The 12,881-nt window shown below is 39.4% G+C and overlaps 1 protein-coding gene across 1 annotated transcript; it reads left to right on the forward strand.

Annotated features, from left to right (window-relative positions):
- Positions 1-5,101: 5,101 nt before the first annotated feature.
- Positions 5,102-12,685, forward strand: bcl6ab (BCL6A transcription repressor b). The gene is made up of 9 exons (XM_032531654.1): positions 5,102-5,202; positions 7,711-7,882; positions 8,123-8,344; positions 8,460-9,320; positions 10,531-10,658; positions 10,782-10,949; positions 11,043-11,173; positions 11,392-11,529; positions 11,733-12,685. Exons 1-9 carry the CDS (start codon positions 5,172-5,174, stop codon positions 11,874-11,876), a joined length of 1,995 nt encoding a protein of 664 aa, XP_032387545.1. The 5' UTR covers positions 5,102-5,171; the 3' UTR covers positions 11,877-12,685.
- The last annotated feature ends 196 nt before the right edge of the window (positions 12,686-12,881 follow it).

Genomic DNA, 12,881 nt, shown 5'->3' on the forward strand with positions numbered 1-12,881 from the left:
TTGTTGAATTGTCACTGTTAACTAACTTTTGCTCTTTTTAATTCATTGTTGTTATGATCTCAATGGAACAGCAATGCTCTGCTCAAATGCACAGCGCACAACAACAAAAGCTCCAGCTTAGATAAAAATAAAATGTGGTGAAGCCTTTAAGCAATAAAAAAAAACTAAAAAAAAAACTAAAGTATGATTATAAAATAAATGATTTGTATCACATGCACTGAGAGGAAACTTGGTGGCCTAATATGAAACTCCCCATCGCTGATGCCGAGCCAAGCTGTGGAAACAGCAGATATGAAAGTAATAAAGAGCAGGGTTTCCTATTTGATGTTGAAGGAGCAAACTGTACTTTTCACGAAACTTAAGTTCTTCCCCAACACGCCACATCAGAAGACATGCAGATGTGTTCTGAAATATTGACAGACAGACTGAACCATGTTTCACTTGACAGAAAGCTGCCAGTCTGTTCTGAGTCCGTTTTAAAACATATTTTAATGTTGCCGACTGAATGCATATCAAAATGCTGCCTACTTAAATTTAAACTGGTGACCAAACCATAGACCAAGGCTTACACGTGGCCAGCTATTTTCATAAATGGACAATTCAACCTCTTCATTTAAAAAAAATAACATCATGCACAGCTGTCAGTTTTCAGAAAAGTGTTCAATTACAAGTACTCGTGTTTGTGTATGTGTATATATATATATATATATATATATATATATATAGTACATGTTATATATATATATATATATATATATATATGTGTGTGTGTGTGTGTGTGTGTGTGTGTGTGTGCTGACAATGCCGTCAAGACCGTGCTAAACCTGTAGGTGGCAGTGAAACGAGAAGCTCAAGCCCACGTTAGCCACTTGGAATCCCGACATTTTTTTATCTTTATCTGTGCAGCACAGCACATTATTGTCAGTTTCACAAGGTAGTATATTTGATTCATCTGGGTCACACAGTTGGCATGAAAGCAGTTCAAAGTTCACCATGGGAACCCTATTTATCAGTGTTTCATGGGTTGTGTGCAGTGTGTATACTTCATCAACAGCTGCTGAAAAATGACACTGAACTTTGTGCTATAAATAAATGAGTCAGGTATTTCCATGCATGTTGTTTCACCCTTATACACTTTAATCACAAACAAGCTTAGTATTATTACTGTTTTTTTGCCTTTCTGTGGTACTTTTGTAATTTTGTGGTATGGAAAACAACAGTGTCCTTATCTTGCCTTTTTTTTTTTTATCTCACACAAGCTGCTCCAGAAAATCAAGTGCATACTTTTGGTTCAACAGAAATGAATACTTCCCTCTTTTCGCCCTAAGGCTATCTATCTGCAAAGACTGGGCTAGTTTTAGTTTCATATTCTACTGACGTGACCTTTGATCCCTGCCAGGCAACCATGTGCCTGGGTCTTGTTGTTGGACAGGCACATTGATATCGGTCTGCTTCTCTGCCCCGGGTCAGCGTAGTTCACGAGAGGGGGTGGGGGAAGCGCTTGTTAACACATAGCACAGCCTCTTTCACTAGCCAGAGAAACAGAGGACAACGGTAACAAATTGGTTTCAGGGTAAGTTGGAAAAAATCCCATGCAGTGTTGTTGCATTACATGCATTCTTCAGACGGGCCCTGCAGAAAGTGAAAAAGGACATCTGCTTGATGTACAGGACACAGGCAAACATGAGCCGCAACAAATAACATGTTTTTTGGTGATCTTTCTCCAGCTTTTGTGTTTTAAAATCTTTTTAAAGGGGCATTCCACTAATGATAACACTGATATTAGTTTACTACTGCTCTTCAGTCAGTGAAAACTTTTAAAGGGGTTTATACTAATAAAACATCCATGAGCTTTCAAAAGAAAACAACCCTGATGATGTCATGATGATGGCATCAGGGTTATTTCAGAGTGGGCTCGGCATTTACAAATTTTGAGGAAACTGTGGACTTTGAAATAAATGAGCATTTACCTGGCAAGGAGTGTCTGAGGACAGACAATATTGAGGTGCATTATGGGGAATGTAGGATCCAGTATTTTTGGAATATGACCCACAAGAGATTAAAAGTCTGGATATCTCAGCCTCTGGTGCTTTGGTTTTTATCATTCTTTTTGACTTTGTCTCTTGAAAGCCCCAATACCCTTGTGGAAGTACAATAATAAATCACTGGAGTGAAGAATTTTTGTGGTCCGGAAAGAATCAGAACTTCCTTAAGAGGAAAACAAACTGGTAGACATTAATTCTGGGAATCAAATTAGAAGCAACGTGTTAGTGTGATTGTGTTGATTTGAGTCTTAAATGTTTCACATCTGCTCTAGCTTATCTACTATTGCACTGCAGCTAATGTAACGTAAAGATGCTGCATCGATATGAGCAGGGGAAAGGCTCACTGATCAAATCTATGCATCCTCTTGCCTGCAAATAAACAACTAAACCAGGAAATCAAGGCTCTCCTACTGACTGAACATGTTTTGTCTTTTCTCCTTTAGATCAAACTATTGCTTCTTTCAAAGGATGTGAAGATGAACAACCCACAGAAACTTGGGCCACTAAAGATAACCGCAGGGGAAAAAACATCAAGAGTGAAACCATTAACTAGAAATAGACCTCTTTGTTGCCATAGCCACCTGAACAGCTACAATTTAGACCTGTTGAGTTAAATTGCACAGGGGAAAATTCAGTCTGAGCATTTTTTTCTTTTCTGCAACATATACAGTTAAAATAATAATGGGAAACGTTGCTGTTTTCCCCCTAAAAGCTTATTTTGGACAGTTTTATGTGTGGCTGATAATTGTAGCAGTAATATAATATGTATGTAGAAGACTTCTATGAACAGTATGCTAAACAAATATAAATAATACATAAATAAATAATAAATGACCTACGACATTGTACCCACTTCTGGCCCCGATTATGTTCCTTGTAGGATTTTTAAAATTTGGAAGCTACTTTATCATTGCATGGTTAAAAACAAAGCTGTTTGCAGTGGCAATATGATTTGTTGAAAATAAGCATGCACAAGATCACTGTTGATAACAGGCATGCGGTAATATTAGCTGAGCCTCACTGCAGCTCACTGTGGCGGTGAAAGGGGATGCCAACAGATTGTAATGCTAGCCTACATGTTCAAAAACACAGAAAACCCTTGTTTTCATCAATAGATTTGACTGAATCAAGAAGGTAAAATAGGGGGAATTGTAACTAAAAACTAAAGAAAAGGCCTCCTAGCTGCATTACCAGGTACAACATGTTTAACATGTGCAGGGTTGCTGAGGTTGTCGGTACATTTCAACAGGTTCCAGAATAGATCAAGGTAACACTTTGCATGAGGCACACAAAATCCTGTGTAGTTACTAAGGAACTAGTTAGAACCACACAATTTTTCTTGAAGGACACAAAACACTGGTTTTGTGCCATTTAGCAGCTGATTTGGTGTTAATCAGGAACAAGTCATTAGGAAAGGGGTCAGATATCTAGGAACATGTCATTACACACTGGTTCATTATAGCTAACATAGCAGTGTGTTCTTCATTATCTTATCATTATATTGGTTTACATAATTTATTACATAGGCTTACATTAGTTCTTGATCCAGATTTTCAGGAACGTCAGTTGTTTATTAAAGAGCAGTTAGTTCCTGATTTGTTGCCTCATTCATCAGTAAGTATACTCATATAAGGATTCTGTGTTACCCAGATACAGCTGTGATGTTAAACAGGAAGTGGTGGGAACATAGACAAGTGCAAGTGAGCCTTTTGGGGAATTGATGACTTTACACACACACACACCACACACACACACACACACACACACACACACACACACACACACACACACACACACACACACAGCTATCTATAACCTGCATGACATTAAAGGTCCCATGACATGGTGCTCTTTGGATGCTTTTACATAGACCTTAGTGGTCCCCTAATACCATATCTGAAGTCTCTTTTCCAAAATTCAACCTTGGAGCAGAATTACAGCCACTAGAGCCAGTCCCACAATGAGCTGTCCTTAGGTTGTGTCCTTTCTGAGTCTGTAGCTATTGAGGAGGAGAGGGGGTCAAGGTGGAGGCTGGGGTTATGACCTTGACCAACTGCCACTTTGCTCGTTTGAATGATGTCTCTCTCTCTCTCATGAGTAGGCCAAATCCTCTGGGCAGGCAAAGCAGAAGAAGGGGAGGTAACCTTGCCCCGTGTGACCTCATAAGGGGCAAGATTCCTGATCGGCCCATCTGAGCCTTCATTTTCTCTAAGGCAGAGCAGGGCTCGGTTTACACCTATCGCCACTTCTAGCCACTGGCAGCGATGTGGCATAGGCAGGCTGGGGGAACTCATGTTGATGTTAAAAAACCTCATAAAGTGACATTTTCATTCCATGGGACCTTTAAAAATAGGATGCGCATACTCTCAGATTAATCAGTTAATTGTCAGTAGGTCTAGTGCAGAATTCCCCAGGAGGCTAATCAAATGTTTACTGTACATGTAGGCTACTTTAAGAGAAAGTATTCACATAAACCTATTGCCAAGAAATGTGTTACTTTTTTTAAGTGTTCTTCTTAATCAATTTGAACAGATGAAGCATTGCTCCGGGGCCAAGCAGAAACTATAGGTCTACAGTTCAGTATCAACATTGCAACTTTAACTGCTAAAAAAATGCAGCTGTCAGAGCAAGCCACATTTAAATCAAGTCAAAATGTGGTGGGGAGATGTTAAAAAAGAAAAACTCACTATGGGGGCATTCTATTTCAAATTATTAGAAGATAAGATGACTGACTTTTCTCAACTCTTTATAGCACCTCAGGTAAGTTTACACATGGGGTTTACAGCGACAACACGCTCTCATATTCCCCATGGTATTTATAACTCTGTCAGCTGACCTTGCACTTGGACCAACCCACTACAAAGGGGAGATTAACCAAATAGGATACAAACAAATAAACTGCAGAAATCTCAGACATATTCTAAAGAAACCCAACTAATATGTTAAACCAATAAGTAAAATTGAGCAGACATGCATTATACCTGGACAATACTAACGGCAGAGGGTTGAAAGGACACACACGGCTGCGAGCCACTCCCCCGCCCAGCAGATAATGGTACAGCCCTCTGTTGAAATTCCGAGAATTGAGCTGCTCTGTTTCTTAGAACTGGATTCTCAGAACTGGTGATGCACAGAGTTTCGAGGAAACTTTTACAAGGTGACTTTTTTTCCTTCCTATTTTTTCAGCATTAGGTCAGAAGTGTTGTGAAGTAGCAGATGCTCGTGTGGCTGCTGCCGGGCTGGACTATTTTTTTTGAAATATTTTGTGATAACGTTTAGCTAAAAGTGAACTAACTTTAACAGATTTGAACTATGAGAGTTGACTTTGACAGCGGAACTGTCTTTGATTGTGTTTTATTTAGACGGAAGTGCGGATTAAATTTGATCACTTGTGATGCTTGTGATGCTGCCGTTAGACTGAAAGCAGCAGTTTTGCGACATTAACCTTTACTCTTCCTTAAGGCAGCAGTTTTTCAGCTAACGTTATAGCTCAATGTTATTGTTATATCATGGCATTATCCCGGTACGCTACCAAAGTGGCGTAACGGGACTCTGTGGTCTGGTTGTGTCACATCTAAATTACTCTGCGCATTGCTTATATCGAGAAACAATCTTTTCACTTAACCTAATGTCTCAAGACAGAGCCGATAACTTTACATCAATATTTCCAATCGAGCAAACGCTCTTTAAAGCCCACGATTAAAGTAGGCTAGAGAACAGTCCCCCGACACGGTGGCTTAATACTGTTTCTAAAGTTGAACGGACTTGTGCTGGCCTGCTCGCTGCTTCAGAGCCAAAGTTACGCAGCAACAAAACAACCCCTCCTTGGAGTCACATCCTGCGAAATCATGCTGTTCGTCGAATAGTTGAAGTTAAGAGATAACTCGATAAAAAATAGTTGAGTAGGAGGAAATAAATGTTAATAGGTCAAGTGAGATGAGTTCTACTTATATCGGGGAACAGGAAACCTCTCTGTGTACTGGCAACCTAATCTGCACAGCCAGGACGGAATGTGCTCAACGTCAAACACGTTTCCAACCTACAGGCTGCCAGCACTCCGGTCTGCTCTTACACGCTGGGCAACTGCAGCGAGCGCAGACATGAGCACGTTATAGGCTACTCACAATATTTATATCACAATATTTATCCTTCTGTCAGCAATGTAGGATCGCAATGTAGGAGACACATATATATATATATGTATGTGTGTGTGTGTGTGTGTATATATGTATATATATATATATATTTATACACTACCGGTCAAAAGTTTGGGGTCACTTATAAATTTCCATTGCACTCCATTGTAGACAGAATACCAGCTGAGATCAGTTGCATTGTTTTTTTTAACCCGGTCAGCAGTTTTCAAATTACATTATGTGCTTACATAATTGCAAAAGGATTCTCTAGTGTTTTCTTAGTTAGTTTTTTAAAATGATATCAGATTAGTGAACAGAATGTGCCTCTGGAACATTGGATGAATGGTTGCTGATAATGGGCAATGTAGATATTGCATTAAAGATCAGCCCCCCCACTCAGATCAGCTGGTATTATGTCTATAATGGAGTGGCATGGAAATTTGTAAGTGACCCCAAACTTTTGACCGGTAGTGTATATATTTGATGTGAGTGCGTATGTATAATATCTTATAATAGCCTATTGTCTGTGGCTAAGATTTGTTGTCGCCTCAAAATTTATGTTGTTTTAAATTACGTGCAGATGTTACAACTAAAATAAAACATTAATGTTTTAAAAAATGGCATTTTTAAAATATTAATTATAGCCCCTGTAATAACGCCATCATTAAAGATCTAGTGTAACTCCCTTTCGCTATTTCTCTTTGCAATGGCGCCACTCTCTGATAAAACACTGTCATGACACTTAAGGTTCAAACCTTGTTTTTGTTTTTTTATTATAACCTCTGAAGGCAAATGGCTTGTATTAGAGAAGTTTATCATTTTCAATGAGTGTTCATTAACGTATGACCGACTGACTGTTAAATATGCTATGTGAGTTAAGTTTGGCTTAACTTCTTAGGTTTTAAGATGATCCTCCTCAGTGTTCCAGGATTTAGCAAAGTCAAAGCCCATATAGGCTGCAAAATAAAACCTATTATTTTTATCCATAGTACATTACTGTGACTTCATTTATTTTTCTGAAAATCTGATTGAATTATACTTCCACACAAAAAGTGGAACTCCATTCCATAGTAAACTTTGAGATTTCTTTTTCTTTTTCCATGATGCTAACAAGGTGGTAAATGTAGAATCAAGAATGAAATCAGTAAGTTTAATTTTATGAACCATTATAAACTTAAACAATCACAACTAAATTCCATCCGGTGACTAATAAACAGATATTTATGTAATGTATTATGTATGTTATTGTTCACCTGCTCAGGGCAGGGACTGCAGATGAAAATAGCTTTTAGCTATATCTCTTTACAATGCATCCTAATTCAAGTATTGCAATGAATGTTTATTAAATGTGTTCCCTGTTAAATAAACATATATAATAAGTATAATAAATACAATAAAAATACACACAATGTTATTTTTCTACTCTGCCTACAGCATGTGCACCTCCCTTGTGTGCCTGTATTTAGCCGTGGATCAATTCTAGGTTCATAAAAATTATCAAACTAATTATTATTTTTGCCTTTGTTCAGATTGTGACAGCATGGCCACGTCTGCAGATGGCTGCATTCAATTCACACGCCATGCAGGTGACGTCCTGCTCAACTTCAACCGCCTCCGCAGCAGGAACATTCTGGTTGATGTCGCCATACAGGTGGACGGACAACATTTTCATGCTCACAAGGCCATTTTGGTGGCCTGCAGGTATGCACCATCTCAATATCAGACAGGGAGCATGATTACCTATAGACTTTTTTTTTTTTACTTATTTAAATTTTGCCTTTGGGACCATATTACATACATTTTATATAACTACATAATACATCATTTTTGTGAATCACTGTTCTTTACACAGCCACACCCTATAATCTAATATAATATCTACCTCCTACCAAATTAATAATTTTCCTCATCTGTGCAACCCTCTCTCTTACTGTCTTACAGTGGCTTCTTTTATTCTGTGTTCATGGACCCCAAAAACACAAACCTTAGTGCCATCAGCTTAGACCCCAAAGTGGACCCCAAGGGTTTTTCCATCCTGCTGGACTTCATGTACACATCCTGTCTGGACCTTAAAGACAGTCTGGTCCTGGCCACCATGAACACAGCCATTTACCTCCAGATGGAACATGTGGTTGACACCTGCCACAGGTTCATCAAGTCCAGGTAAAGGAAAATAGAAAATGTGACAAGACACACTCTAATGTCTTGGTAAAAAATGGAAGGGATCTAAGTTGGAGTTAATAACTACATAACTTTGTCATTGAAAATGTTTCTGCAGGCATCCGATTGAAGAGGTACAGATCAATTCATCACATCTGGCAGAGGAGATCCCTGCTTTGAGGCCTGTTGATGAGAAAGAGCCAGACTTTAGAAACATCCACAAGGTATCCTCATCCCCTCTCCAGGAAGGCAGGAGCTACATCCCTAACGTTTTCAGGGGGATCAACACCTCTGGTTCCTATCACGTCTATGGTGACTTCCAAATCCCTGCTGGGACGCTAGAAGGTTCACATAAGGTCAGCAACCTTCCCAGAGAAGGGGCTTTGTCCCAGAAACAATGCTCACAGGTACCCAGCGCCAACATGGCTCACAATGAGTCCACCACCATCATCTCCCACCCTGTGCCATCCCACCCAAGTTTCCCCACCACTATCATCCGACCAGATGGAGCCCACAGGAGCCTTCAAAGGTCTGTCTTTCCCATGGAGGAAGAGAGCATTCAGCACCCACAACCCAGCTGCCTAACATTGTCTCCAGGCTTTAGCAAAGGTGTGATTTGCAGCCCTCAAAGCCCCCTCAGATCTGACTGCCAGCCCAACTCACCCACTGAGTCTAACAGCAGCAGAAACGCCACACTGAGCCTCAGACAGCCATCAGACTGCCCCAAAGACGTCAAGGCCCGCAATTGGAAGAAGTACAAGTTGATCGTAATGAACCAAACTCCTGATGAGAATGAAAAGGAGGCTCAGAGTGGCAGCGCTGAAGCTATATCCATGTTGCCCTCACTGAGTCCCTGCAGGAGTGGTGTAGCAGGTGGACACACTGAGGTCCAGGCAGAAGAGGGAGTTGACGAGCATAGAGAAGAAATCCTCATGTCTCAGAGTGTTGACAGCTGCAGCAGCACCTGTAGCACCATCAGGTAAAACTTCACATACATTGTGGATTCATTTTGGTTTTAGACTAAATTTCTCTACCACCACTGCCTTTCTAAAACTCACAAATGATGTGTTCTCATACTTTGATAAAACCCAACTTACATTCGCAATTTGTATTGATCTTTCTAAGGCTTTTGATATGGTTGATCACTATCTCCTTCTGGATAAGTTGTACTCTATTTGTTTGAATTAAAGTGTTCTCCTTCGGTTTAATGCCTGTCTTAACAATAGATGCCAGTTTGTTGTTTTTCAATGTTTTAAGTCTGAATAGCAATTGTGGGAAAGGGTGTACCACAAGGTTCCATCTTTGGACCCCTTACCTCAAATATGCTCTAACTGCCATGTTCATCTTTAGGCATCTTTGATACTGTTATTTACTCTTATTTATTACAAAATCAGAATTCCTTACAGTTTGACTTTAATTTGGTTCAAAATTGTTTTTATAACAATAGAGTCTTATTGAATAAGAAAAAATCCTGCAGCATGGTGTTTGGTATAACGCAATCAAACATATCCTTTTGATTTGCATATTCTTTTTGAAGATTGGGTCACCCCTTGAGAGAGTTCATTCGTTCAAGTATCTTGGACTTTGGATTGACCCTGAACTGTCATTTAAGACCCACATTGATTTTCTAATTTAAAAACATATGTTGTTTTCTAATTTAAAACATATGTTTTTAAAACAAACATATGGCATTGGCTGTCCAAATTCACTTAATTGCTCAGTGAATTGTTTAACATTTCAAGTTAGAAAAAGAATAATTTGCCAGTTGATACTGCCTACTATTGATGGCGCTGATATTGTCTATCAGAACACCTCTGACACTAATCTCAGATCTCTTAATGTTGTTTTTAATTCTTTATGTAGATTTATTTTGAGGTGTCTGTACTTACCATTGTTTTATGTATGAATCACTTAACTGGCTACAGCCTATTTCCAGAAGGCAATTTCACTGGGTGGGGTTCATCTTTAACTGTATTTATTTTAACTGTCCTTGAAACAGTTTTTGTGGGTGAGAGTGTAAGCAAGCTGTGTATTTGTAGTGTGTTTGTTATGTAACACTGTTCTGTTTATACATGTTTTATAACTGAATGTATTTGTGTTTATAGGACCCCCTCAAAAATGAGAAGCTAAATCTCAAGGGGCTATCTTTTTAATAAAGTTAACCTCTGTGGTTGTCTTTTTGTGTGCAGCTACCACAGATGCTCCTCTTGTGGCTGCGACAGCCCCCAGTGCATGGAAATAGGTCACCTTTCTCCTGACTCTTACAGCCGAGATGACACCACCAAAATGAACTCAGAGTATTCCTCCTCCAGCTGTGGTAAGTGGACTCCACAAGTGCCATACTATATTTAAGTTAAAACAAATGATTTCACAGGATTATTTTAAACAAAACCACAGAGGTGTGTTAAAGTCACATTGATTTTGTTGCTTCTTCGTGCAGAAAGCACCATACACTTCTGCAATGGGTGTGACTCCAAGTTCACAGATGAAGATGCCCTGAAAGAACACATGGCCCAGGTGCACAGTGACAAGCCATACAAGTGTGACTTCTGCCAGGCTGCCTTCCGCTACAAGGGCAACCTTGCCAGCCACAAGACCGTTCACACTGGTAAAATTAAAACTTCCTTTATAAAGTACAATCAAGTTGACTTCCTGGATGTGACTGTTTTGGTCATTGCACAATCTGCTGATCTTCCTCCAGGTGCGAAGCCTTACCACTGCAACATCTGCGGCGCTCAATTCAACCGGCCGGCCAACCTTAAGACACATACCCGTATTCACTCTGGAGAAAAGCCATACAAGTGTGAGACATGTGGTTCCAGATTTGTCCAGGTGAGAAAAAAAAGCTTTGCGAATGTCAAAATACTGCTAATATTTTGGGGCTTTGCCACCTTTTAATGGACAGAACAGCTAGATGAGAAAGGGGAGAGAGAAGGGGGAAGACATGCAGGAAATCGTCACAAGTCGGACTCGAACTGAGCCAACCCAGCCACGTGAAACCACTGCTTTGAAGTGTATGTGTTTTAATATATGTTTTAATTCTCCTCCAGGTGGCCCATCTTCGCGCCCATGTGTTAATCCACACAGGAGAGAAACCGTACCCTTGTGAGATCTGTGGAACTCACTTCCGCCACCTTCAGACTCTCAAGAGCCACATGCGCATTCATACTGGAGAGAAGCCTTATCATGTAAGCTTCCTTGTCAGTCCCTTCCTCCTTATGCCACTGTCTGCTGGCTAAAAAGAGAGTAATCCCATCTCCACGCGCCTATCAATAGTTATAAATCCTGGGTAGTAATCCCGGAGAGCTATGAATGGTGGCTGTGGGGGTTGGTGGCTGAAACCGTCCCTGTAAATAGTGATTCTAATTTTTTTTTTGTCTCTTATCCTTAGTGTGAAAAATGTGACCTCCACTTCAGACACAAGAGTCAGCTGAGGCTTCATCTGCGACAGAAGCACGGCGCAGTCACGAACACCAAGGCTCAGTATCGCAGGATTCCCAGCAACATCAGCACAGCCCTGGTGAACTCCTGCTGAGGCCACTACAGTCTCGCTGTGTGTCATTTTTGTTTTCTTTTTGCATCAGCTGCCAAGTTGTCGAACGGTGAAACAAAGTTATCTCTTCATGCATTCGTAAATGATGCACATTACTTTATGTAAGCTCTTTGGTATTTCAAAGATTGTAGAAGTTTATGCTTTCGTTGTGATTGTCTAACAACAAAACGTACATTTTGAATGTGAAAATTTGAGCAGGCATTTCTCTTTAAATGCAAATATCTTAACAGAATGTCAGCATTGAAGGACAGTCCTCTCTCATTGGATTGTGAATCACTGTTACAGTTTTGCTTTAGACATCGGTATACATTTTGCCCAATAATGTGGTCACAGTTTATGCAATTATTTTTCATTAGTTTATTTTTTTTGTAAATAAGATAATATATATTTTCAAATTGCCATCTGCTGGCAGAGTACGAATATATTTACGTTAAGTCTGTCATTAACACAAGGGCTTGTTATTCTGCCATTTCATAGTTCGTGTTATGTAATATGTACATATTGTCATTCATTCAAAAAAATGTTATGTAGATATTTCCGTTTTTTTCAATCATTCTAGCCTGATGGTATTTTGCACATATTCATAATGCTGTAATTCATATATTTTCATACTTTCATTTAAATATTTTTACTTAAAATATTCTTGACACGTTGAAATTGTTTGTTTGAACCCATGCCAGCACTTGCTATATTTTTATTTATATTCTATTTTTTCTTTGCTGTATGCTATTACATTTTGGTGCTGCAATGATGCATGTCAGCTGGATCATTAAAGTTTGACTGTATTTTATCTAACTTTATGTATTATAGTGCACTCATACAAACCAGTGTATTAATAGTGCCTTACATTCACACTTCTCTATTTGCTACCTTCCCAGACTAACTATTAATGCGTTATAACTTGGACTATACGAAAGTCCCGGTAGTTACAAACTGCTGTTGTGCTGCATTTCAAATTTGGTACATTGCCCTGTCAAGTGCACGCAT

This window comes from Etheostoma spectabile, chromosome 12 (genome assembly GCF_008692095.1).
Source record: "Etheostoma spectabile isolate EspeVRDwgs_2016 chromosome 12, UIUC_Espe_1.0, whole genome shotgun sequence".
Classification (NCBI taxonomy): Eukaryota; Metazoa; Chordata; class Actinopteri; order Perciformes; family Percidae; genus Etheostoma; species Etheostoma spectabile.

Coding starts and splice junctions, on each gene's coding strand:
- bcl6ab (XM_032531654.1), top strand. CDS start 5,172: ATGCACAGAGTTTCGAGGAAACTTTTACAAG. Junction 5,203..7,710: donor TTCGAGGAAACTTTTACAAG/GTGACTTTTTTT, acceptor GCCTTTGTTCAG/ATTGTGACAGCATGGCCACG. Junction 10,950..11,042: donor CCACAAGACCGTTCACACTG/GTAAAATTAAAA, acceptor ATCTTCCTCCAG/GTGCGAAGCCTTACCACTGC.